General features: G+C 37.5%; 2 protein-coding genes and 1 long non-coding RNA gene across 3 annotated transcripts in view; 2 read left to right on the top strand and 1 right to left on the bottom strand.

The window, feature by feature from the left end:
* The window catches only part of LOC136177280 (uncharacterized), a 64,023-nt gene that overhangs the window by 41,218 nt on the left and 634 nt on the right, over window positions 1-22,171 (bottom strand). The window lies entirely within an intron of this gene.
* LOC114920165 (5-hydroxytryptamine receptor 3A-like) lies at window positions 1,793-6,177 on the top strand. Its single transcript, XM_065949959.1, has 6 exons — window positions 1,793-1,931; window positions 4,327-4,398; window positions 4,612-4,680; window positions 4,922-4,990; window positions 5,162-5,319; window positions 6,064-6,177. Exons 1-6 carry the CDS (start codon window positions 1,892-1,894, stop codon window positions 6,175-6,177), a joined length of 522 nt encoding a protein of 173 aa, XP_065806031.1. The 5' UTR covers window positions 1,793-1,891.
* Window positions 14,662-20,663, top strand: LOC136177251 (5-hydroxytryptamine receptor 3A-like). Its single transcript, XM_065949198.1, has 6 exons — window positions 14,662-14,822; window positions 15,614-15,774; window positions 16,581-16,791; window positions 16,868-17,047; window positions 17,195-17,280; window positions 18,611-20,663. Exons 1-6 carry the CDS (start codon window positions 14,729-14,731, stop codon window positions 18,881-18,883), a joined length of 1,005 nt encoding a protein of 334 aa, XP_065805270.1. The 5' UTR covers window positions 14,662-14,728; the 3' UTR covers window positions 18,884-20,663.

The raw sequence follows: 22,171 nt of genomic DNA, 5'->3' as shown, positions 1-22,171 counted from the left end.
TGAACTAAACTGCTGATGATGTCTTCAGAACAAACAGGAGATATTACAAATCAATAAAACAAACGACATAGCTTTTGAAATAAAAGACATCAGCGTTATTTTTTTGTCTCTCTCTCTATTTCACTTTAACTGTAACCTTTGTGATTACAGGTAAAAGTGAAAAAAGAAAACTCTATTTTAGTGAAGCCAGTTGTTTGGCATCTTTTCTTGGCTGCATGAAAAGATGTTCAGCTGTGGAATCTCTCAGGATAAAGTTAGAGAGGTGTGAGGTGTTGCTCTCCATCATCACAGAGGTAAGGTGCAGACACAGGTATGTGCTTCTTAACATTCAAAGCATTAGAGCAGCTTGTAGGCAGAGTTGGGGCATTGTTTCAGGGATGAAGAGTGGGAGCTGTGCAGCCACAGTTTCCCTCATTGAACCATACATTAGAGTTCCATCAGCTCGATTTGGATGTTTGAAGAGGCTCTTTCCACGTTAACTGCTAACAGATTAAGGAGCAGTGAAAAAATGAAGTTTCTGAGTTAAACGTTGAAAAATCGCTGTGTCAACTCAGAACCAAATGTTTTACTGCACAGTGTGTGTTTGGGAACACAGCAGTGAAAACCTGGTGGTCTAACAGTCTGTCTCTGAAGCTGCAGGTTTCTTTCAATGACACAGTCCAACGTGTTGCACAAAAACAGCAGAGAGGAGGGGTAGCTGAAGCTTACAAGTCTACAAGGCAGTAGTTGTGAATTCTGGGATTTGTATTCTAAGTGGTGTGTGTGCCATATACCGGGGGGGGGGGGTATTATATTTATTACGCATCTGTTTTGATTTCATGAACAATACGAGTTATGAAATAAATATGATATCTAGTGGGTTCAGACATGGCCTTCGGCTGACCTATGCTGTAAAGCATATCCTCCGATGTGGTTAAGGTGATCAGTATTTTAAATATTACAGATCCAAATTGATAAATCCCAAGAAACATACATGTTGATGCCCATAAAGAAAGAGGGTTATCGGTTAAATTAGCAGAAAAGTTGCATGAAAAGAGATTGGTGAATTGATGATCACAAAATCTGAACTTTCTGGAGGGACTGAAATGTATCTCTGGTTCCAGTTGCTGTGTCAGTTGTTAACAAAGTAGTTAAAGTTGAATTTTCATAACTTTCAGAAACCTTTTATGTGTAATACTGTAGGACACACACATTTAATTGATCAATATTAACATCCTTGTCTGATTCTGGTAGAAAATGAGTTCAAGAAATCAACATTGAATTTGGTCGGCGTGTCTTTTCTTCCTGTGCAAATTTTGTCATGTGTAAAGGGGTTCCAATCATTTAGTGTTGGTCCTTACTGTATGTGTTTATATCTCTACCTTTCTTACTTGAACCTTGTCTAGGCTTTGAAGATTTTATTTTGACTGTATTGAATTTCTAAACCGGTATTGGACTGTTGTCCTCTGATTTCAGCCTTTAATGAAATAGTAAAAACTGGCTGTCAAAAAAATGTACCAATTTGCTTAATGGTTCAGAAGATAGTTTGATGCCTTTGCAACAAAAGCTTCCAGAATCAGCGGCGCCTTTCACTTCAAAACCATATCCCAGGGTGTGATTGTGAGGTGAACTAAAAGGGGAAATAAATGAGGGCATGGTTAAGGCCCTTACATAAAGACAATTAAACAGCTGCAATAGAAGAAGTGAGATGGAAAGTTGTTTTTCTTGATAGAAAAATGGATTTACCCACAAGCCACTAATTGTTAAGGGGGATGGAAGTTCCTGGAATCTACCTCTTTTGTGTTTTTATCATTAGACTAATGAGATTTCTTCCAGTAGAAGACAGTGATAAAAGTACGGACACCACAGAGGACAGGAACATGCTTTTTGACCGGACAGAACTTTTGCAGTCATGATGCTCGCAGGTTTCCTTCTGATAATCCTCCTTCAAGGTAAGATCACAACTTGTATTTATTTGTATGCCTGCAGGGGTACAGGTCTACTGTTTTAGTTACTGTTTTGATCTTTGAAGGCAATCCTACACAGTGTTTTTAATGGACTTTGAAGCTCCTTCAGTGAGTGATTAGTGTTGCCTCAATGTTCCACTGAACGACTCAGGAGGTCCTTTGTTCCTGCAGCAGTTTGATATTTTAATGAACATTTTTAGTTGTGTTTCTGACTCATGGCAGTACATGATTATTCAAAGGATTTCAGAGGTGTTTGTTATTTATTTACTTGTTGTGTACTGTGATTGTACTGTCAATATTGTTTGTTGTGTGTATGAACTGACCAGGTGGCAAATGAGTTTCCCTGCTGGGGATCAATAAAGTTTTCTAATCTAATCTGTTTGGCTAATTTGGTTACTTCCTGATTAACTCTTCTGTTATTCAATTTTAGAGAATTCAAAGTTTTGTTGGTACATCATGAAAAATGAAAGAAAATGTTTACTCTTAAACAAATGTTAAGTGTGGTTTATGTGTATTCATTTAGGATAACTTTAACTAGAAAGAAATGCAGCTGTTGAGTTTTGTCATTACCATTGTATAGAGGGAAACATTCAGGGATACATCATTTTACTTAAATCCCATCTTCCTATAGGCTGCTTTTGTGTAATGTATATAATTTAACATGTCCAATTCTTTAAAATGAATCTTGATGTGCTGCTTTCTTGACCAGAACTCTGAGGAATAAGAGATTGTGTGTCTCAAGGGACGACCAAGGATTCATAATATAGAAATAGAAATTAAATGATATATACAATTAATTGGTCAGGGTGTGATAGGGTGTCTGTTCGCACACAGTTTAAATCACTAAACTTTAAAGCTCATATGAGGAAGTTTGGGTTCGTGTCAGTTTTGTTGATGCCAAGCGGTATCCAATCTCTTTGCTGATCTTGTCCAGTTCATGTGTGCGTTAGTGTTTTCTGACAAAGAATCTCTAACTGACTTTTAAAAATCAGAAGTATGTATTGGCTTTGGAAAATGTAAAGAAGAGGCTGTATCTGTAGCTGACTGTAAGTCATCTCCTGTGACACCCCATGGTGGTTGATACTAGGGATGCAACAATACAGTCAGCCCCCGGTTCAATACGTACCTCGGTTTTTTGGTCACGGTTCAGTTCAGTTCTGACGGGCCAGGCAGTTAAAATGTTTCCAGTGTTAAGTGTTTTAGGCAAATCTTACAGAACAGCAAGGGATTAAGAAAGAGAGCTAATGTTTTTCATTTTAAAACGATTGACTTTACTTTGAAGCAAAAACAAATTCAGGTGCTCTCCTTTCAGCATATTGCAAAGGTCAGATTTGATTTGAACATGAACTAAACTGCAATTAGCTCAATAAATGTTAACAAAAAAAGTGCATTGGTGGCATACTGTCATATTTCTCTTTTAGTTACAATTATCGCTCCTCTCTTATTCTTGTAATGTTCAGTATTGTAAATATTTTGAGTATTAACAGCAGCTCAAACGAGTTAAGAACACTTCAAAAGACATCAAACCTCACACTGAAGGTTCAGACGTGTTTCATGACCAGTTTAGAGTTTTTAATAAGAGCAGTGAGGGTGATGCGTAGACAGAGGAGCACTCAGCGCGCATTGGAGCAGTTTGAAAAACACCAGTTAGTTAACAGACAACAGCCTGCCATGAAGTTCATATGCTTCACTGGTTAACATGTAAACCGTAGAGCAGATGATCAATTTCACTTTTTGTTTCTTGTCCGTCCACTTATATGCGCAATGGCACGTTCCCCGACTCTTGTTTTGTTTACTCATCCCCGCGCGCTGACTCACAGGCCCACACAGACGGACCCAATTCAGAGAGAAATACAATGCGTGGAAACTAGTTAAACGGCAAACTGTTAAAACCGCAATTCACAAGTCAGTATTGAACCGTCAATATTTTATTGAGAATTGTTGCATGCCTAGTTGATACAGTCTTTATGCTGATGGTCCTGATGGTTTTGTAGGTCATAAAAAAACATCACTAGTTATTTTAGTTTAAAACTCCTCACAGGTGCTTAAACTATTTTGATGAACAGATTGTGTAATCTAAAATTTATTTTAAAAAAAATTACATTTCTCTGATTTGAGCTCCTCAAATTTAAATATCCTGAGTCGTCTAAGACAGAACTGAACTTCTTTACGTTTTAGGCCAAATAATACATTTGAGCTTTTTGAAACAGAGATCAACATGTTTCAGCATGATGTGACCAAAATTGAGAAGTAAAATAAAAACATGATGCAGACAGTGCAGTCGTATCTTCAACTTTCCCATCTCTATGTGATAGCAGGTGATGTGGATCAGGAAACATAAAGAACATTGAAATTAAAATCCTGTCTCCATTTCTTCCAGGTGGATTTACCTCTGATCACACAGAGCAGCCAGAACTTGATCAACAAAAAGCCAATCAGAGCTATGAGAAAGGTATGTACGATTTAAAAAAGAGCTTTGTGATACTATTGAGGTGAGCAAGGACCTGCAGTGTTAAATCTATATTACTAGCATGGCCAACCTCAACTTATTTGAACATTACATCCAACCTCACCAAGTTTAATTATTGTTTTAATGACTAATTACTGAATGTTTGGAATAATATTGAATATCAACATTAAACCTATGTATTCTTTTTTTGGTTAGGTGGAAGTACCTTCAATTACACAGAGCCAACAAACATTACACAGAACGCCAATCAGAGCTCTGTTGAAGGTAAAGTACTTTAGCCTCATCTCAAGGTTAAACAATTTAAAAAGCCCATGAGAAAGACACAAGAAGAAAAAGTAATCTGAGGGGATTACAAAAAATAAAAAAAGCTTTAAAGGGAAATACAGCTGAATGCAGAAAAGTTACAAATATGATCAGGAGCAAGGGCCAGTGTTAAAGAAACACGTTTGAAAATTAATATATTGAATACAAAGATCAGACCTGTGTACTCTTTTTTTTTTGTTAGATGGAATAACCTTCAATAACACAGAGACAACAAACTTTACACAGAACACCAATCAGAGCTCTGTTGAAGGTAAGTACAGTCCAACAGTGCACAGCAATGATATTTCTGAATATTTGTTAGCATAGCATAAATTATAAACCCACAAGAACTAAGTGGAAATTAATTTAAGGTTTTTCTCAAATCAAAATGTAATGGCTCTAACATTGTTATATATGCACATTCTTGATGTTGTCCTTTTAGATGGGGCCTCTGCATGTAACAAAACTTATCGGGACTTATTAGACCACCTGAACTTGACTTCAAAAAAAAATCTAAACACCATGGCTCGGCCCACTAAGAACCCCTCAGAACCCACAGAAATACATCTGGATATAGTCCTCTATGCCATTCTAGATGTGGTAAGTAGTTGATCATTTAAGGGTACATTTGTTTTATTGGATCCTTAAATTCTTTCTGTTTGTTATGAAACAGGTCTTCAACAAATCATTGTGCTTGAAAAAGTTAGCCCACCACAGGGCCATTCAGGATGAACCACAAAATTGCGTGGCTATTTTCTAAATCAGCACTATATGGCTTTCCTGATGTGTTAGGAGGTTAAAGTCAGCAGGTAATTCAGATGTCAGTCAGATTGAGTATTCAGTTTACCAAAGGATGCTGCATGTTTTCATTTGTCTATTCTTTATTTAAATATCTCAGAGAAATAATGTTAATCTAGGCCTAAAGCGAACATAACATGCAGCCTATTTGAAAAGCTCTGAATGATTTGGCTAAGTGTTCTTATATTTTTTTACAGAAAACTTTACAGAAAAGTTCTTTTGAACTATTGACAATAATATTTACTCTCTCCTGCTACGCACTGCAGACTTGAATAAACATGTGTACTTATCTGTATCTAACCCTTATGAGCTTCTTCAAATGAACTTTTCTAACTTGTAGTGACTTAAACACACAATTTAGAAGATTTTCAAACATATTCATTCTTTTACAGAGAGAAAAGGAACAGACATTTATGTCTTGTGTTTGGGTTGAAATGGTGAGTTCTGTTCAAGGAAGAAAAGTTTGATCAAATTAATTTCCACTTTTACTCATTTGGGGAGTTCAATTTTGATTGTTTAAATTTTTTTTTTTCTTTCCCTCTGAAGAGTTGGACTGATGATTACATGCGTTGGGATCCAGAAGAGTTCTGTGATATAGAGAGCATTACTATTCCCTCTAAACAGCTGTGGCTGCCAGATCTAACTATTGAAGAGAGGTAAGTCCACGCACGCACGCACGCACGCACGCACGCACGCACGCACGTTTTAAATTCCATTAATAATTAATCGAAGTTAATGTTAGTGTGTAAGTTAATGGGTAATATGAAAAAACAATACATTGTAGCTTCTTGCAATGACAATTAAAGGTGCACCGATAGATCAGCTGATGTTGTGCTGATCGGACAAACACAAGCCGTTACATGACCAGTGCACAGCAACACAAACACTAACGGACGGCCACACACATAACAAGCTAACATGTCAGCAGTGCAGACATGAGGTGTCCATCAGCAGAGGAGAAAAAGTTTCCACATACAGGAGGAGAAACACAGAACATTTTCTATGGGAATCAAACAGTCTCATTGTTTCACTCTTTATTTACTAACTGTAGGGCTCACTCACAACAGTAAAGTTGTCCTGTAGCGTGCTTAAGCATCAATCAGTGTGATTGCATGTACGGAGCGATCACACTGGACAAACGAGCTGGACTTAAGGGGTGAAGCGTGCATAGGCTCAGTACAGATTGCCAGTGTGAGTGCGCCCATAGACATGAATAAATTAAGGAGGAGGTTAGCTTGACATTACTTACATTTTGAGTTCTCTGATCCCAACAGTCTTCTCCGGCTCAGCAGCTAGCAGCTGACCTTCTCATCTCGCTCACTAAGGAGGTTTAGTTTAATAGTTGGCATCCATAAATGTTGCATTACCTCTACTGGAAAGTGAATCGTTCCTGTGAGTTGTGGATTTTGTGGCACACACGTGCGATACAACAGTCTCAGAAGGATCCGTGTCTTGTAAGACACAATGCACTTAATAAATGCAGTGATTTGTAAACCTGTAAATCTGTATCTGTGCCTCTAATTTAAAACTTGTATATTAGAATCAGAATCAGCTTTATTGGCCAGGTATGCTTACACACACAAGGAATTTAACTCTCTTGCTCTCTTATGTACAAGTATAACATTAAATATCAACAATAAACACAAAATAAACACGAAGAAGCAAAAACTACTATGTACAAGACTAAATAAGAAACAGTGCAGTGGTGAGTAGTGCAAAAGATGCTGAAGTAAACATGATAATAAAAAACACAGTTAAGTGACAGTTGGGTTAATTTACATGAGGTAGAGTTTTCAGTATTTACATTAAAAGTGTGCGTAGATTGATCATTTAAATGAAATAATATACAGTATTATATGGAGTTAGATCAGTCTCAATATTCACAAATGCACACAGAAGGATTCACAATTGTATTTCAATCCACACACAAATATATTTCATTCTATATAAATGTAAAACAAATCCACAAATAAATAAATAAGATTCACAAATGTATTTCTGATTCACACACAAATATTTATAGTTTTGTGTATATGTAATATAAATCCAGAAATATATAAACTGTTCAGTCTGCATTTACAAACTGTTTGTCATTTGTGAACCTCACTGCATTTGTGTGTGGGATTTTTGAGACTTCCCTGCCGTGGTTAGATCATAGGGTTAGATTGACAAATGCATTTCTTTCAGCAGGGAAATGTCTGTAGCCAATCAGATGTCTCCTTCCTATTCAGCCAATCACAGGAGCACAGATTCAAGGGTATGATTTAATGTGATCACTTTAGTGTTGCATCTGCGCACACAGCAATTAGCCTAGCTATCAGACAATCTGATTAAGTCATCTTTAATCTGACCAGCACAAATAGTCTCTGTGATTGTCGTACTAACAACAAATAGTTGGAGCACCCTCTGTATTTGCACCGTAGACTGTAAATATTACTGGACGAACCCTGACCCGTCTGTTACATAGGCAGCAAATGAGTCCAATCGAGGGCCGCATCCATATTGGATTTGCAGTCTCAACCTAACTTCGGATCAACCTAGCGACAGCAGTAAGGCGGGACCGGCGGGACTCTATAAAACTCTATAAACAGTAAGTTAACATTTAACTTTTCTACAACACAGTTAAAACAAATTATATTCAACCAAAATATTTTATTAAGGTCTTAAAACTACACTTTTTTTAAATATACAATTATGGTTATTATTTAGCAGTTACTAGACTTTGTCAGTGTTAGCAGAGCAATACATTAACAAAGTTTTATCCATAAACTGTAAATAAATATGAGACATCCAGAAGAAATCAATATTACAAAGCATACAGTTCATGTTACTGTTCTGACAAAAAGAGGAATGTCTGTGTCTTATATTTACTGATGTCAACAGCGATGAGGTGAACATGACAACTGAAAAATAATTATTTAGTATTTATTGTAAGACATTTGTTTTCTATCGAACCCCTTGAAGTCATGGAGTCTGTGGACAGTGTCAGCTTCACACCAAAAACTTTAAGTATTAGAAAAAATAGTGTTTAAGACTGGCATCTATTATTATGAGTTGCAGCTACCTTGTTCAATATTATTCCTGCAGATATGGCTAATAACAAAAAAACACCCTGAGCTGTCACATGTAGTTAACTGTACATTTTGTCTTGTCTGAGGCATTAATTGAACACCTTTGTATTTCTCCTATAGACAGTGTGGATTATTGGTGACTGGTCCGTCGAGGTGCCCAGAGAGCTGCAGAGACAGAGGAAGAAACCTGAGCTTCAACAACATCTGCATTTGTTGGTTCTTCTGGGGTGGACTTCAGTTACTTCTCTTCAACAGCTCGCTGTGAGGGAGGTCTCCCCCGGATGGCCTGAGTGATGACACCCACAGACTGAGAGCTGGAGCTGAGACGGGTTTTAGGCCTCTTGACAAACCGTTACACCGCACCCGCCTGTCAAGCTGGTCAGCTACACGCCTTATTGTGAATAACTCTTATTCTTCATCAAATCAAAACTGATGAGTCATCAAAACATCCCCCCCCCCGTACAGTGTGTGTCAATGGAGACATGAGCTAATCACACCTATTTGTTTGTTTTGTACCAAGGTGTAAACATGTTCATCTCTGCTGTAAAAACAGACTTTTTTAATGTTGTTTTTCAGATTAAATAAATATTTCTATATAAATGCACTCCTTTATGTCTACTTATGAGTATACATTTCAGATTTGAAATGACAAGACTAAAATGTGCATTAATGCTCAACTCAATAGCTAAGGGAAGGAAGTCTACTTTTACACAACTTTTTATTCTTTTGCTAAATACTAATGTAGTTCATTTCTGAAAGTGGGATGGAACAGAGTCATTGCAAAATGATGACCTTAAACACAGCCCCATTCTTAAATCAAGATACATGGAGAGTAAATTAGATCAATAACTTGTGAATAAAAACACAGTTAAAAATGATTTAGAAATGTAGTCTTCCCTGATCTATATCACATAATATCAACTTCTCCCATCTAAACTGGACAAAGGGTTTTAAAATGGGAAGAAAATTGTTTGGAGGAGATCTATTTTAATTTGAACAGCATGAATACAGTCTTCCAAGGTGCAAACCCTCCTCCTTCTGAAGCCTGTGGAGCTCCTTCATGTACTGCTGTCTTATCTGCTGGCCATCTTCTCTCAGCAGAACTTCAACTGTTGAAAAGTCATTCAGAAGAAGCTTGAGCATGTGACATGGATCCAGGAGAACATGGACTTTTAGTGAGAGGTCTTCAGGATGGCAAAGAAAGAGAGAAAATATCAGTTATTCATTAAATCATTTTTTTTTGTTCTCATCTATTTTTCTGTATTCATCTGTGTGTAAGAGCACATTTATAAATTCAACAGTGTACTACCCAGACAACAAAGGTACAGTATTCAGGTAATCAACATCTATTCAAAGTTAAGACGATAAACATTATTGTAATCATGCTGTTTTCAGCTCTCTCACTCACTCGCACAATGATATTCCACATCAAATGGTCTCAGATTTTGTGAGGAAAAATTAAGCAGTTTATTGTGGATAGTACTTCATCTTAACATGAAACAAATATAACCTGAATTATTTAAATCATTAACAGGTCCCAACTCTCTGTGCTTCAGTACAGAACATACAGTAACTCATTTATTATTAACATGAGCTCAGTACATGGCTGTATTCTTCAAACTATTTCTTATACTTTATATCTATGTGCTTTATATCTTATTTTCATTCCATATGTTATTTATATTTTATATTTCTACAGCTATATTCTGTGTATGAGTTCAGTGAAAATTAATATGGTTATTAATATAGTTCTTAATGGTTACAGATGCTCTTACAAAGTGCATTTTTTTAAATTTGTTAACAGTTCGCTCAAATCTTAAGACACTACATCAACCATGTAACATTAATGTCATCCTCTATAACCTACACAGCACATTAGGTTCAGTTCAGTTTATGTTACTGACGGATAATTACTACACAAAGTTTGTTTTTTAATGTCGACATTTACGTGGAGTATAACATTCATCATAACGTCAGATAACCACCAAGATGAACCTTTAGCTTCTAACATCACACAAACTCACTATTTTCAACAACAACATCTGAACAACAAACATTTCTAAACCTTTGTAAATAATGTAAATAATGGACTACACTGAGTACAGTTAGTCGACTGGTTTACAAGCTAATGCTAAACAAGCTAGGTCCATAAATATAAATACAGACACTGAGTAAGCAGTAAATATAACACTACTATATCACTTACCGAAGAAAACTGAAGTATCAACTTGTTGGATGGTCTGTTAACTGCACAGCAAGCCATGTATGTTGTCAGATATGTGTTAAACAAACTCTCCAAACAAAGTAAGAAAGAGGAGAAATCAGACGGATCAAGGTGTTAGCCTCCTGACCTCCTGACCTGCTGACCTGACAGACAGATGCAGTGCGCAGAGCTGTCAATCAAATCTGCCACAACCCTTATATGGGCATAGTCGTTTTCCTTAATAGAATAAAATCTGATGAGTTATAAAAAAATTCACCCCCCCACAGTGTGAGGAGAAGGGGCCGTCAACTTCTCAGATATATCTCGTTTTTTGAACCAGGCTGTAAACATGTTGATTCCTGTGGTAAAAACGGGATTTTTAGGCTGTGGGCTTATGGCACTTCCGGCGCTTCTGCAGCCAGCCTCAAGCGGAACCTCGAGGAACTGCAGTTTTTTGTACTTCCGCAAAGGGCTTCATTTTTCGAGACCGGAGGTTGCCCCTTGATTTGCACGCTCCGTCATCTCACCTGCTGTTATCAGGGTCGGGCAGAGCGACGTGCAGTGTGAGTGGTCGAGCGACTGAGAGAGAGGGAGTGATGAATGTGAGCGGAGCAGAGCAGGGATTTGACAATCTGACAGTTTGCTTATATTAACATCATATAAAGGGCTACATTGAACACTTTCAGGGTAAAAGGCAGCGCCCTCCAGATCTGTGCGTTCACCTCCGTCTTCAGGCAGAACGGGCTCTCGGTTTTGTTTTCAACGTCTCGAGCCACAAAACTTGAAACAGTCGTATAGTTTAATGTCGAAGTAATCCGTTGCTTAAAAGTTTGCTTTACTGCAGAAATCACCCCTTTTTCTCTTTCTTGGAAAAAAAAAAAAGAAAAAAAGAAACTCCGAAGCCGAACGCTTTTTTTTCACCAAGTGATTCTTGGCAGTTGTCATCATATATATTTACATATATGTATTTCTTTAAGATTAAAATTAACACATTTTATTTCAATAAGCCTACATAAGAGCTAATGGCAGTAAAGAGGACAACAACACATTCACAATACCTACCACTGAAATAAGACAAAAGAAAAAACAAAACATCAGAATCAGGTATTAAATATTCAACAGGTCCCAGGGTAATGGACGGTTGTTTTTCAGGTCTGTAGTTTTCCACCTCCTGAGGTAACAAATGATGTTTTTATAAACAGTCACTACAAATCATGTTCTGATTAATAACTACTTTCGCTCTGGTTTTCCAGATCGTTTATGAGACACATCACAAGCCAGAAAAGTCTCCTTTTGTTGTCTGTGAAGGACTCAGAGAAGACTCCATACATCACAGATTTGTAATTGTTGACAACATTAAAACCTACATCGGCCATTTTTTATCTGTCTTGATTCGTGCGGTAGCAGTGGATCAAAAGATGTCCTAACGTTTCATCCTCAATAAATTATGGGACACTTTTTAGTTTTGACGCAACAACTCCACTGAACTACAGCTCTCACAGGAAGTCTGTTAACAGAGACTAACCATGCAGTGTCACGGAGGCTCAGAGTAATTTATCCTGTATATTTTTATTTATTTGATCAGATTCAACAGGATTTACATATTTATATTCAATTAGTCCTCCAGTCCTCCTTTTCCTCTTTCCAAGGCGGATCATCCTCACAAAATCCATTGTGCTTGTTCTAGAAATGTCTCTAAACATTACTTTTCATTTTTTTCAAATTTCTCACAGCACACATAATATAAAAGCATTAAGCATGATTTACTTTGTGTGATGAAATATGTTGGTGACCCTTTATTTTTTAATGATATCCATGTTAAAAAAATCCCTTAAATTATGCAAAAACACAGTTTCCAAACTAAGTGTCATAGTTGTGGCTATAAGAGACCCCTACTGTTCAAACTGAGTACTGCTACTAAAAACTGAATTGGAAAGAAATTGTGTTGTTTTTGGTAGGTAAAAGAAATCCTCAGAATTGAGTGAAAGCCAAAACTGTAACTGTGTAAACAACATGATATGGAGTGTATGTAATGATGTTTATTTCACCCTATAACTTGTAATAGTGATTTTATTGATAATTATACCTATCAAGAAAACCTTGAAGTTATATGGAAGCAAATTGTAATACCTAAAGCACATTTTACCAAACTAAGAGTTGTAGTATAATCAAGAGGACATGGTTTATGTGTGTTGTGAGTTTGATGGCACTACAACATGTTATAGTACAGTTATTACATATTTCATTACCAAATTTAATGATACAAAATCACTGAAATTACATGTAAGCCCTTTATCCAAAGCAACGTGATGTAGTTTATAGAGCAGGAGGACATTTATACATAATGGGTTTTTGTCTTACCCTACACCTTACAAAAGGGATTTTATTGAACATTGGGCTATTTACAGGCTATTAAAAAATCCTCAATTTTTTTTTTAAGTATTATTTTCCAATCTGAGAAATGTAGTATGAAAAACATGAGATCACGTATGTGTAAAATGATTTTCATGACACTACACCTCTCCTGGCTGAAGTTATTGAATATTTCTGGATCATATGTTTTCGGTATTACAATTTGCAGACGGTCCCTGCGCATTCGAGCACCAGCCGGCTCTGCTTAGAGGCCAATGCAAGTTCCCCAGCGCGGAGGACGGCTCGTTTTGAGGAAAATACGAATGTAGCTCGCAGTCTATCTTGTTGTGATTGCAGAGAGGTGTCGGTTTTGTAAGAGCAATGTTCCGCTGATGAGTTATTGATCAGCGGAAAGCCGAATCTGTGAATATATTTCTAAGTGTATCCCTTACGCCAAAACAGATGACAAGACTTTAACATTTAACATGTCTTTCTGAGACAATATAACGGTGACGGTGCACAAGCAAAGCAGTTATGTCCCTGTAATTAAGTAATTAAGGTTAAAATATAGCTCAAATAAGTCCTGTACTGTAAGAACACAGAAGGCTAAGACTGGCTGGTTTCCGTTGTGCACCTGATATCTGGTGCACACGAGAAGGTTTCTGGTGCCCACGAGAAACCTCTCTCGTGCACACGCAAAACTTTCACGTGAGCACCAGTTAGCTTCTGGTGCGCACAAGAAACATATATTTTTATTTTTTCTGCCTATGTCCCTTTAGGGGCTCCGTACCATTCAGATAAGATAAACCTTTATTTATCCCACAACAGAGAAATTTACAGAGACTGCAGCAAAGGGAGCAAAAAAGAGAACACAGTGCACAATAAAATACAAAATAAAGATAAAAATATTCGAGGAGCAAAAAACAGAGCTACAGTTGTAGTGTGAACATTCAGTTTCCTTTATTATTTATATTCAATTACTTACAAATTTAAATCATATCGTTATTTGAAAGCAACTTGCATTAAATAACTGAGCAAGAGGAAGCATGGACTAACTTCAATACTTTTGTGAGTCAGAAACTGGGCATTAACAAGCTTGTCCAAGCTGTGTCCAGCATTTTGAAGTGTCTTGAAAAAGGAAGGAAAATACAATTTCATTGTCAGCACTACTGTAAACCCAAAAGGTTATCTTCTTCAGTCTGACACTCAGGGCGTGGTCACACTGGCAATCTGTACCGTGCCGAAGCACGCTTCACCCCTAAAGTCCAGTTCGTTTGACCAGTGTGATCGCTCCGTACTGTGCTCAAGCAAGATACACTTCCTTGGCTTTGGCAGGTGTGCTTCAGCACGGTACAGTTCACGAGCACGTGGGTACACAACAATGACAGCCTTTATTATGGAGAAATCTGATATGGCTGTAATGTTGCAGCTACAACATTGGCAGTATAGAATGAAATACATGATGTAAAATGAAGTTGAAAACCTGAATGTGTGTGTGTTCTCATTCAGGACAGAGAAGGATAAGGCCACTCAGAGTCCTTATCTCAGGGTTGGTTTTTATGGGGACGTCACTTATAGGAATGACATGGTGCTGCTTACCACCTGCAAGATGGATGTCTACAAATTCCCCTTCGACATTCAAAGCTGCAACCTCACCTTCAAGTCTGTCATATACAACGGTAACAGAGTACAAAGTTTTAATTATAATGATTCATTTTTGACTGAGCTGAAATCTATGTGTAGAAAGCAAAGGGGCAAATGTTTGGGGTTGATGTAAAAAGAAAGGCATGTGAAAGTAAATACAGAGAAACATATGTTTCCAGGTTTTACCAGCTGATTTCTAGGGACGCAACAATTCTCAATATAATATTGAACTGAACGGAACGGCATCCACAGTTCATACGTGTCAACCAATTGTGGTTTTTCGAGTTTGTGAGGCTGCTGATTGTTACCCACGCAGACACCAGCTGTTACGTGCATGATGCAGACGGGGTCAGAGCTAACGGGGAAAATAAGAAGCACCAATTGACACAAAGTTACCGAATTCAAATTACTTTCTATTCAAATACAGAAATGTCTTCCGATTTGTACAGCGGGCCTACATGGCACTACTTAAACGCTGACTTCTTTTCACTGAGACTATACAACATACACCAGGAATGTGTATAAATGGAAAAGTAAGTTTCCTTAAAAGTAAAACAAAGAAATAGATTTGGAATACAAATAATTAGCTTTTTTCCTAACCCCTTGCTGTTCCTGTAAAAAATGCTGAAAACTCCAGAATAACGAAAAAAAACCTCCAACAGCCTTCAGAAACTGAACAGAAAACTGAGGTACATATTGAACACACTGACTGAATTGTTGCATCCCTAATGCTTTCATAACTCTCTTGTCAGCTCAAACATACAACATTGATAATATGTTGATCACGCAAACCTGGCAACATTTCTTTTCTTCTCCCCCAACTCAGTCAAGGAAATTAAGCTTGAAAAGTGGGGGGGCTCTGAGTGGATAACAGGATGGTCTGAACAAATTATGAGAACACAGTCGGACTGGGAGTTCATCGACATTACTGTCGCCAACAACTATGTCGACAACTTTTTCATCAATCAAAGCACGATGGTTTACACTGTGAGTATTTCATTTACAGATAACAAAACTTGCAGGGAAACATTTTTCATTTTCAGCTCTGTGTCTCAAGTTATTTACTGAAGTATTTCTATTTTGAGTCTTTATAATTTCTCTAACATTTTAGTGCAAATGTAAATCTGTGCAGCAATATTAGCAAATTTAATTTTTTGTTGTCTTGCATGAGGCCTTAATTTCATGTAAATGAAGTGTGTACATGTAGTTCTAGTTTCTTTCACCATGTATATTTCCCAAAATAATTCAGCTTCAGAGTCGATGCTCCTTTTAGATTTGAATCCAATCATTTTATGTCAGTAAAACAATTCTTCCAGTACGTCGCTCCTGAAGTTGATGCATTTCACACCCCTAGTCGCCTAGTGTCAATATGCTGATTGCCAAAAGGCCTTGAAAATAGGGCTGCTCGAATATTGCAAAAATCCAAATTAGGATTATTTTGATTGATATTGAGACCATGATTATTAAACATGATTACTCACTGATTTTACAACATCTGCATCACATACATTCATTGAACTTACTAACACTCTTAACAATTACATTGTGAACACTAAAAAACGAGCAATAAAGGAAAATAAATGAGTAAACAAAATAAGATACACAGCTCTTACTTTTACTCATGAACTACAACAAGGTTACTCTGGGAACATGGTTGTTGTTCTTGGTTTGAATCTAGGAATGTGACATCAAAACGTAATCTATAGGAGACAGAGATGTAAATAGCTAGTTACTTTGATCCAGACATTGTTAAATACTATTTATGTAACCTGAATCTAAATTTAACTTCACAGATCACCATGAAGAGACGTTCCATCCTTTACATTGTCAACTTCATCCTGCCTGTCCTGTTGTTCTTGTGTCTGGATTTGGCCTCCTTCATGATCTCAGAGCATGGGGGGGTGAAGCTCAGCTTCAAGGTCACTGTGCTGCTTACTGTCACAGTGATGCAGCTCATTCTGAATGAAATTATCCAACCCTCTTCAAACAGGATTCCACTTATAGGTAAAAAATAAAGTACTTTCCTTTTAAAAGTACTCTTAATGAACAGTCCATTTATTTTCCTTCCTTATCTCTTCAGCAATGTACTGTGTTGGGATCTTTGGTTTGATGATGCTGAGTCTCCTAGAGACCATTTTTGTGATGTACCTCATGGAGAAAGACTCTGCACCCCAGAATGATTGGACAGATAAAGAACAAAGCCTGAGTGAGGACTGTAAGGACACACGAGGGAAAAATAAATTCCATACATTTTTCAAAGGTGAGATTTGCTGAGACAAATGGGAGAAAAAAACTAAACATCTGGATTTTACTACAGATGTTTAGCCTTTATTTTAAATATCCAACAGGTAAATGTCTAATGAGTGATGTGTTATTTGTAGTATAAACTCAGTTTGACTCTTTTTAGACTTAAAGAAACGGACAAACTTGACGTCTGCCTGTGCTGGATCTTCTGGGGAAAGGCCTTCTGAAATGCTTCCAGTATCTAAAGAGGTCAGAATTACATTTCACTTGTTTTAATTCAACATTCAAAAGTCTTTGTATAAATTATTGATTAAGACTGCTGGACCCTGATGTTTAAAATGTTGATGTAGAATTTTCAGTAAATCAACAGATTTTGTTTAAATACATCACAAACACAATTTAATTCACCATTTTACAACCGTTGCTTGGTCTCAGTTTTTTTTCATAAATCAAGATTTAGTAAGTAAGTAAATGGAAAAATTCATTTTGTCACAAAAGCTTGATAATAACATTTTCAGTAGTACATTTTATTTAATAGGGCTGCAGTGTTTCCCACACAAAGACTATACCTTGGGCCGCTCACGTGTATATTTATAGCCCCCCCAAGTATATTACCGACCTGTTCTATTTATTTATTATTTACTCATAAAATTGCCGCACTCACAAAAGATCAAGGCTGTCCAGAGGGAGATAAACCTGAAAAAGGCTGGTATGCTGCCCTCAATACATGTATCAAATATATCTTGGCAGTAAGCACCTTCCGTTCATCAAAGCTCTGGAGACAGTCGTCAGTTTGTCTACAGGTTTACTGACTACAAAAAGGGTGAAACTGAGAACAGACAAAGGGCATAATCAGACATTATGCTTACCGTTATTATCTTGTACTGTACCATGAACATACTGTCACCATAAATTAAATTACTTTTTTAAGCCATTTTTAACTTGCTTATTTTTACACATGAATTATATTCAAACTATCGTAACTAGAGTTACCCAAAATACAACATGTCATAGCAGTAGTATTTTGTTACTATGACCTCCTTGTGATTACAAACGTAGCATACATTATGCATTAAATCAACTAAAGCTAGCTTATAAGCTCTTCTGCTCCATGAAATCAACTGAAAATAGCTTGATAGCAATGTGCGTCCAACTACAGATAAAAACGTTCTAAAATGACAAATAATGAATTGCAATCGAACATAATAATATAAAACAACATTATGGCTGTCCTCTTCGCAATGTGACTCCTTCACTTCCTGACTATGACTTCCTGTTGCTAACTTCCTGTCTTTTCATAAAGGGACCACTACTTGTAAATAAAATTAATCTACCTAGGAAAATATTAAAAACTGAACTAATGGTTACAGAACAGCTGGCTTTCATGACCTTTCAGCCAGATGAAGCCAGTCAGCAGTCACAGGTAGGTGGGCAGGGTCTCAAAGAAACCAGCAAGCAAGCCTGAACAGAGCACCAGAGGAAGCCAAAGCTTTGAAACAGAAACAGAACACAATACCAGCTGAACACACAGCTGGTAGTATAGTCACAGAATCTAAACACTGTTCATGTGTGTTTTCAGACTAGCAGCAGCCAGTTGACTGAGGAGTCCAATGCCTCTGAAACGGAGATGTTGCAAGAGTTGTCTCCGCCCCTGAGCAGCAGGAAGGAAGAAGGAAAGGCAGGCCGCTGGACAAGAAGGGCCAAAACAGTCAACAAAGTTTTTTTTATTTTTTACATCATTACTGCCAGTCTGTTTTTAGCATTTATGTTTCACAGTTGGAATGAACAAGCAGAGGAGGTCAATCCAACAAAGACACCTTCTTCTGATGAGTTTGAGTTTGAATCACCATGAAGGCTTCCTACAATTATAAAAACAAGATAATCAAGATAAAAAGATTCCTGTGCAGCATGCACGTTTTGTCCATAGGTTTTGTCCTGTGTGGTAAATGGAGCGCATTCTCAGTTACTTCACAGCAATGTGTGCTCTGCCCCTCTCCCCAAAAACAGCTCTCACTTTTATTAAGGGGCACACTCACACTAGGCCCAGTTGTCCCATACCGTGCTTAAGCATGATTGCCCCCCCCCCCCCCCCCCTCCCTCCCCATTCATCTGCTGGCCTGCACTCACACTGCTCCAGGACTAACCGAGCCTGAGCACAGGTACCTCTTGTAGCCTACATAACGTTTTAATACAATACATGCATGGCTTTACGTAATTATGAAGCATGCTTAGTTTACAAGACAAGCAGACTCCAAAATAAAAAAATAAAAAGGGACACAAAGTCAAAGGTCAAGCTTAAGAGCACAGTCCTGTTGTACGTGGATTTGAGCAAAACACATATTTAAAAACAATCAAGTATGCATGTTAGTAATAATGCATGTTCTTGAATATAGGTGAATATATCTTGGAATATGGGAATCATTAATACCCCACCCAACATAAAATATAGGGATGCATCGATTCTAAAAACCATGATGTTTAAAATAACAGTTTAACTGAATGCTGATACCTTTGTTTTTTTCAGTGCGTCTTTTGGTGTAAGACTCTTAAATAGTAAATGGACTTGAGCTTATATAGCGCTTTTCTAGTCTTCCAACTACTCAAAGCGCTTTTACACTGTATGTCACACCTACCCATTCACACACTGATGGTAGTGGTCGCTATGTAGTATCATCCATCAGAAGTAACTAATCCCATTCATACATAACCAGCGGAAGCAATGCGGGGTTGCCCAAGGACACATCGGACATGTTGCCCAGCTGGGGATCGAACCCTCGACCTTCCGGTTGAGAAGTATGATCAGAGTTTGTCCAACAGGTGACTTCCTCTGCCCAATGAAAAACCTCTTCTCTGAATCAGCATTTAGGTGCACTAGATGACAGCTTTAAATTGATACAACACAACTCATAAACATTGGCTATAGACAACACATCATGTCACATTATTTGCCAAAGTACCGATGTCTGTCAATAAAGGGCTGATATGGGTCTGATAAACTGATGCATCGACTGTATCCCTTATAAAATATGAAACATATTCATGCATGCAAAATCAAATTTATGAAAATTACTAAAGATTAAGCATCCACTAAGTATTCAAGTCAATATTTATCATAAATTCTGTCAAATCTTTGTTTTATATATAAATATAACCTAAGCTATAATACCTAACTCACAATACTATCCCTTGAGCCAGGGCACCAACACAGTAAAAAAAAAAAAGAAAGTCTGCAGTAGAGGTTGAAGGATCCTGTCTTGGACATCGAGCACGATCTAAACCGACTCTAAACTTTAAGTGTCAGGAGATAACTATGAGGTTAAGTGTTGGGGGTTACTTACTGTAAGAAGTAAAAAAGGTTGGTTAACTAACTGAACACTTGTAAGCTAACTTGTTAAATTGATCCAGTGCTATGTTAACAATCTTGAAACACTTCTATGATATTCTGTTTGAATGGGCTTTATTGCATGTGTTCATTAATATAATGTTCTCCTACAGTGCTGTTCTCTCTCATATTTATCTGCACTTTAGATTATGTATTCATGATAATCAATCTGTATCTGAACTTGCTGTAGTGGTTCTGTGAACATGTATCACACTTGTAACTGAAAAATATACAATAAAGACTTTTCCCTCTGTCATTGCCATGTATCTGTGTCTTGAGAAAGAACCAAAAATTTCAGCCTCAATATAAGCAACTACGGCTACGTAAGTAGTAAGGTGATCATTGTATCATTATACTAAATAAAGCTGAATGAATTAGATCTGCAAAACTTAAGTGGTTTGGGATTTATTTCTGTTTAAAATGAGCTAAAACATAATTTGAGAACTTGACTTCATTTGGGTAGATTAAGGGTGGTTTCACACAAGGTACCCGGTACGCTTGACCCCAAAGTCTGGTTCATTTGATCAGTTTGAACACAAACGTACCGTACTTGGGTAGCGTGCCCAAGTCTGCTTGCAGAGGTGGTCTCGGGGCTCAATTTATGTGTACTAGAGTACATTCCGCAGCAGATGTTAATGCAGCCGTGATTCAATAAGGAAGTGGAAAGCTATATGACGGCTTCTGTTGCTTCAAAAACAGTCATATCCGCGCTGCCCATTTTACCCTCTGCTGTAGGATGCACAGTAGATGTGGAAGTAGGAAGGGTCAACATTGGCGTCTCAGATATAACAAACACATCCACAGTTAGCCATGGCCCCCCTCTTCTTCTTCCTGCTTCTTGGACGTTTTGCAAACCAACCATGTGCATACTGCCACCTGCTGTATCGGACTGTATGCGCAAGTGCACTCGGCCACGTAACGATATTACTATGTGAATATAATAATGTATATTACTACTGTGAATGAAGACCAGCTCGGGCATGGTACAAAACAATCGGGCCTAATGTGAAAACGCCTTAAAAAAAAATCTGACGACTTTTTTCAATGTTGTCCCTCTGCTGGTATTAAAAAAAAAAATGCATCTACGAGAGACTTTTGGAACTAGGTAAGGTAGGTAAAGTAGAAACCCACTGAGGGCTTATCTCAAAACCTCACCGTAAGAGATAAAGATGCTACTTTATACATAGTCCATGAACAACACCCAGGTAGTTAAACCCAGAAATACTGCAAAAGAGCTCTAACCACGTGGCCATAACCAAGATCACCATTGACTCAACTCTTTTGGCAAAAAGACAGCGTTGTCGCCAATGTCATGTGTGTTGTGGTTTGTGTGTGTGGTTGGTTGTGTGGACGTTTTCTGCTGCAAACGTCACCTGCGCACCTGGGCATGGTTGGTAATTACAGCCACAGGTAGGTAGAAAGGGGAGGCACAGGTGAATGGGGATAGGGAATTAGTGGAAGCCACACAGTTTTTCCAACCATAGGTGTGTGAAGATGTTGTCTGGCGCGTTTAGACTTTATCCATGTTTATGAGCTAGTTTCGTATGATGCAGAATAGGCCTACACACCCGTCTTTTTGTTGGTGTTTTTAAGATTGTTGATAAATAAATACTGCAAACATAATTAACGGCAGACATTCCCTTTTTTACCCACCATAATTTGGAAATGACTTAAAGTTCCCTCCAGTGGCACTTTTTGTTGTTAGATTGCCACCACAGACAGAGTCTTTTGAAGTAATCTGTTTAACTTAGTACTGAA

The sequence above is a fragment of the Labrus bergylta genome, chromosome 21 (genome assembly GCF_963930695.1).
Source record: "Labrus bergylta chromosome 21, fLabBer1.1, whole genome shotgun sequence".
Taxonomy (NCBI): Eukaryota; Metazoa; Chordata; class Actinopteri; order Labriformes; family Labridae; genus Labrus; species Labrus bergylta.
The sequence above is the reverse complement of the archived record's forward strand: the minus strand, read 5'-3'. Positions and strand labels throughout refer to the sequence as shown.

Coding starts and splice junctions, on each gene's coding strand:
- LOC114920165 (XM_065949959.1), top strand. CDS start 1,892: ATGATGCTCGCAGGTTTCCTTCTGATAATCCTCCTTCAAG. Junction 1,932..4,326: donor TCTGATAATCCTCCTTCAAG/GTAAGATCACAA, acceptor CATTTCTTCCAG/GTGGATTTACCTCTGATCAC. Junction 4,399..4,611: donor CAATCAGAGCTATGAGAAAG/GTATGTACGATT, acceptor TTTTTTGGTTAG/GTGGAAGTACCTTCAATTAC.
- LOC136177251 (XM_065949198.1), top strand. CDS start 14,729: ATGGTGCTGCTTACCACCTGCAAGATGGATGTCTACAAATTCCCCTTC. Junction 14,823..15,613: donor CAAGTCTGTCATATACAACG/GTAACAGAGTAC, acceptor CCCCCAACTCAG/TCAAGGAAATTAAGCTTGAA. Junction 16,792..16,867: donor AAACAGGATTCCACTTATAG/GTAAAAAATAAA, acceptor TTATCTCTTCAG/CAATGTACTGTGTTGGGATC.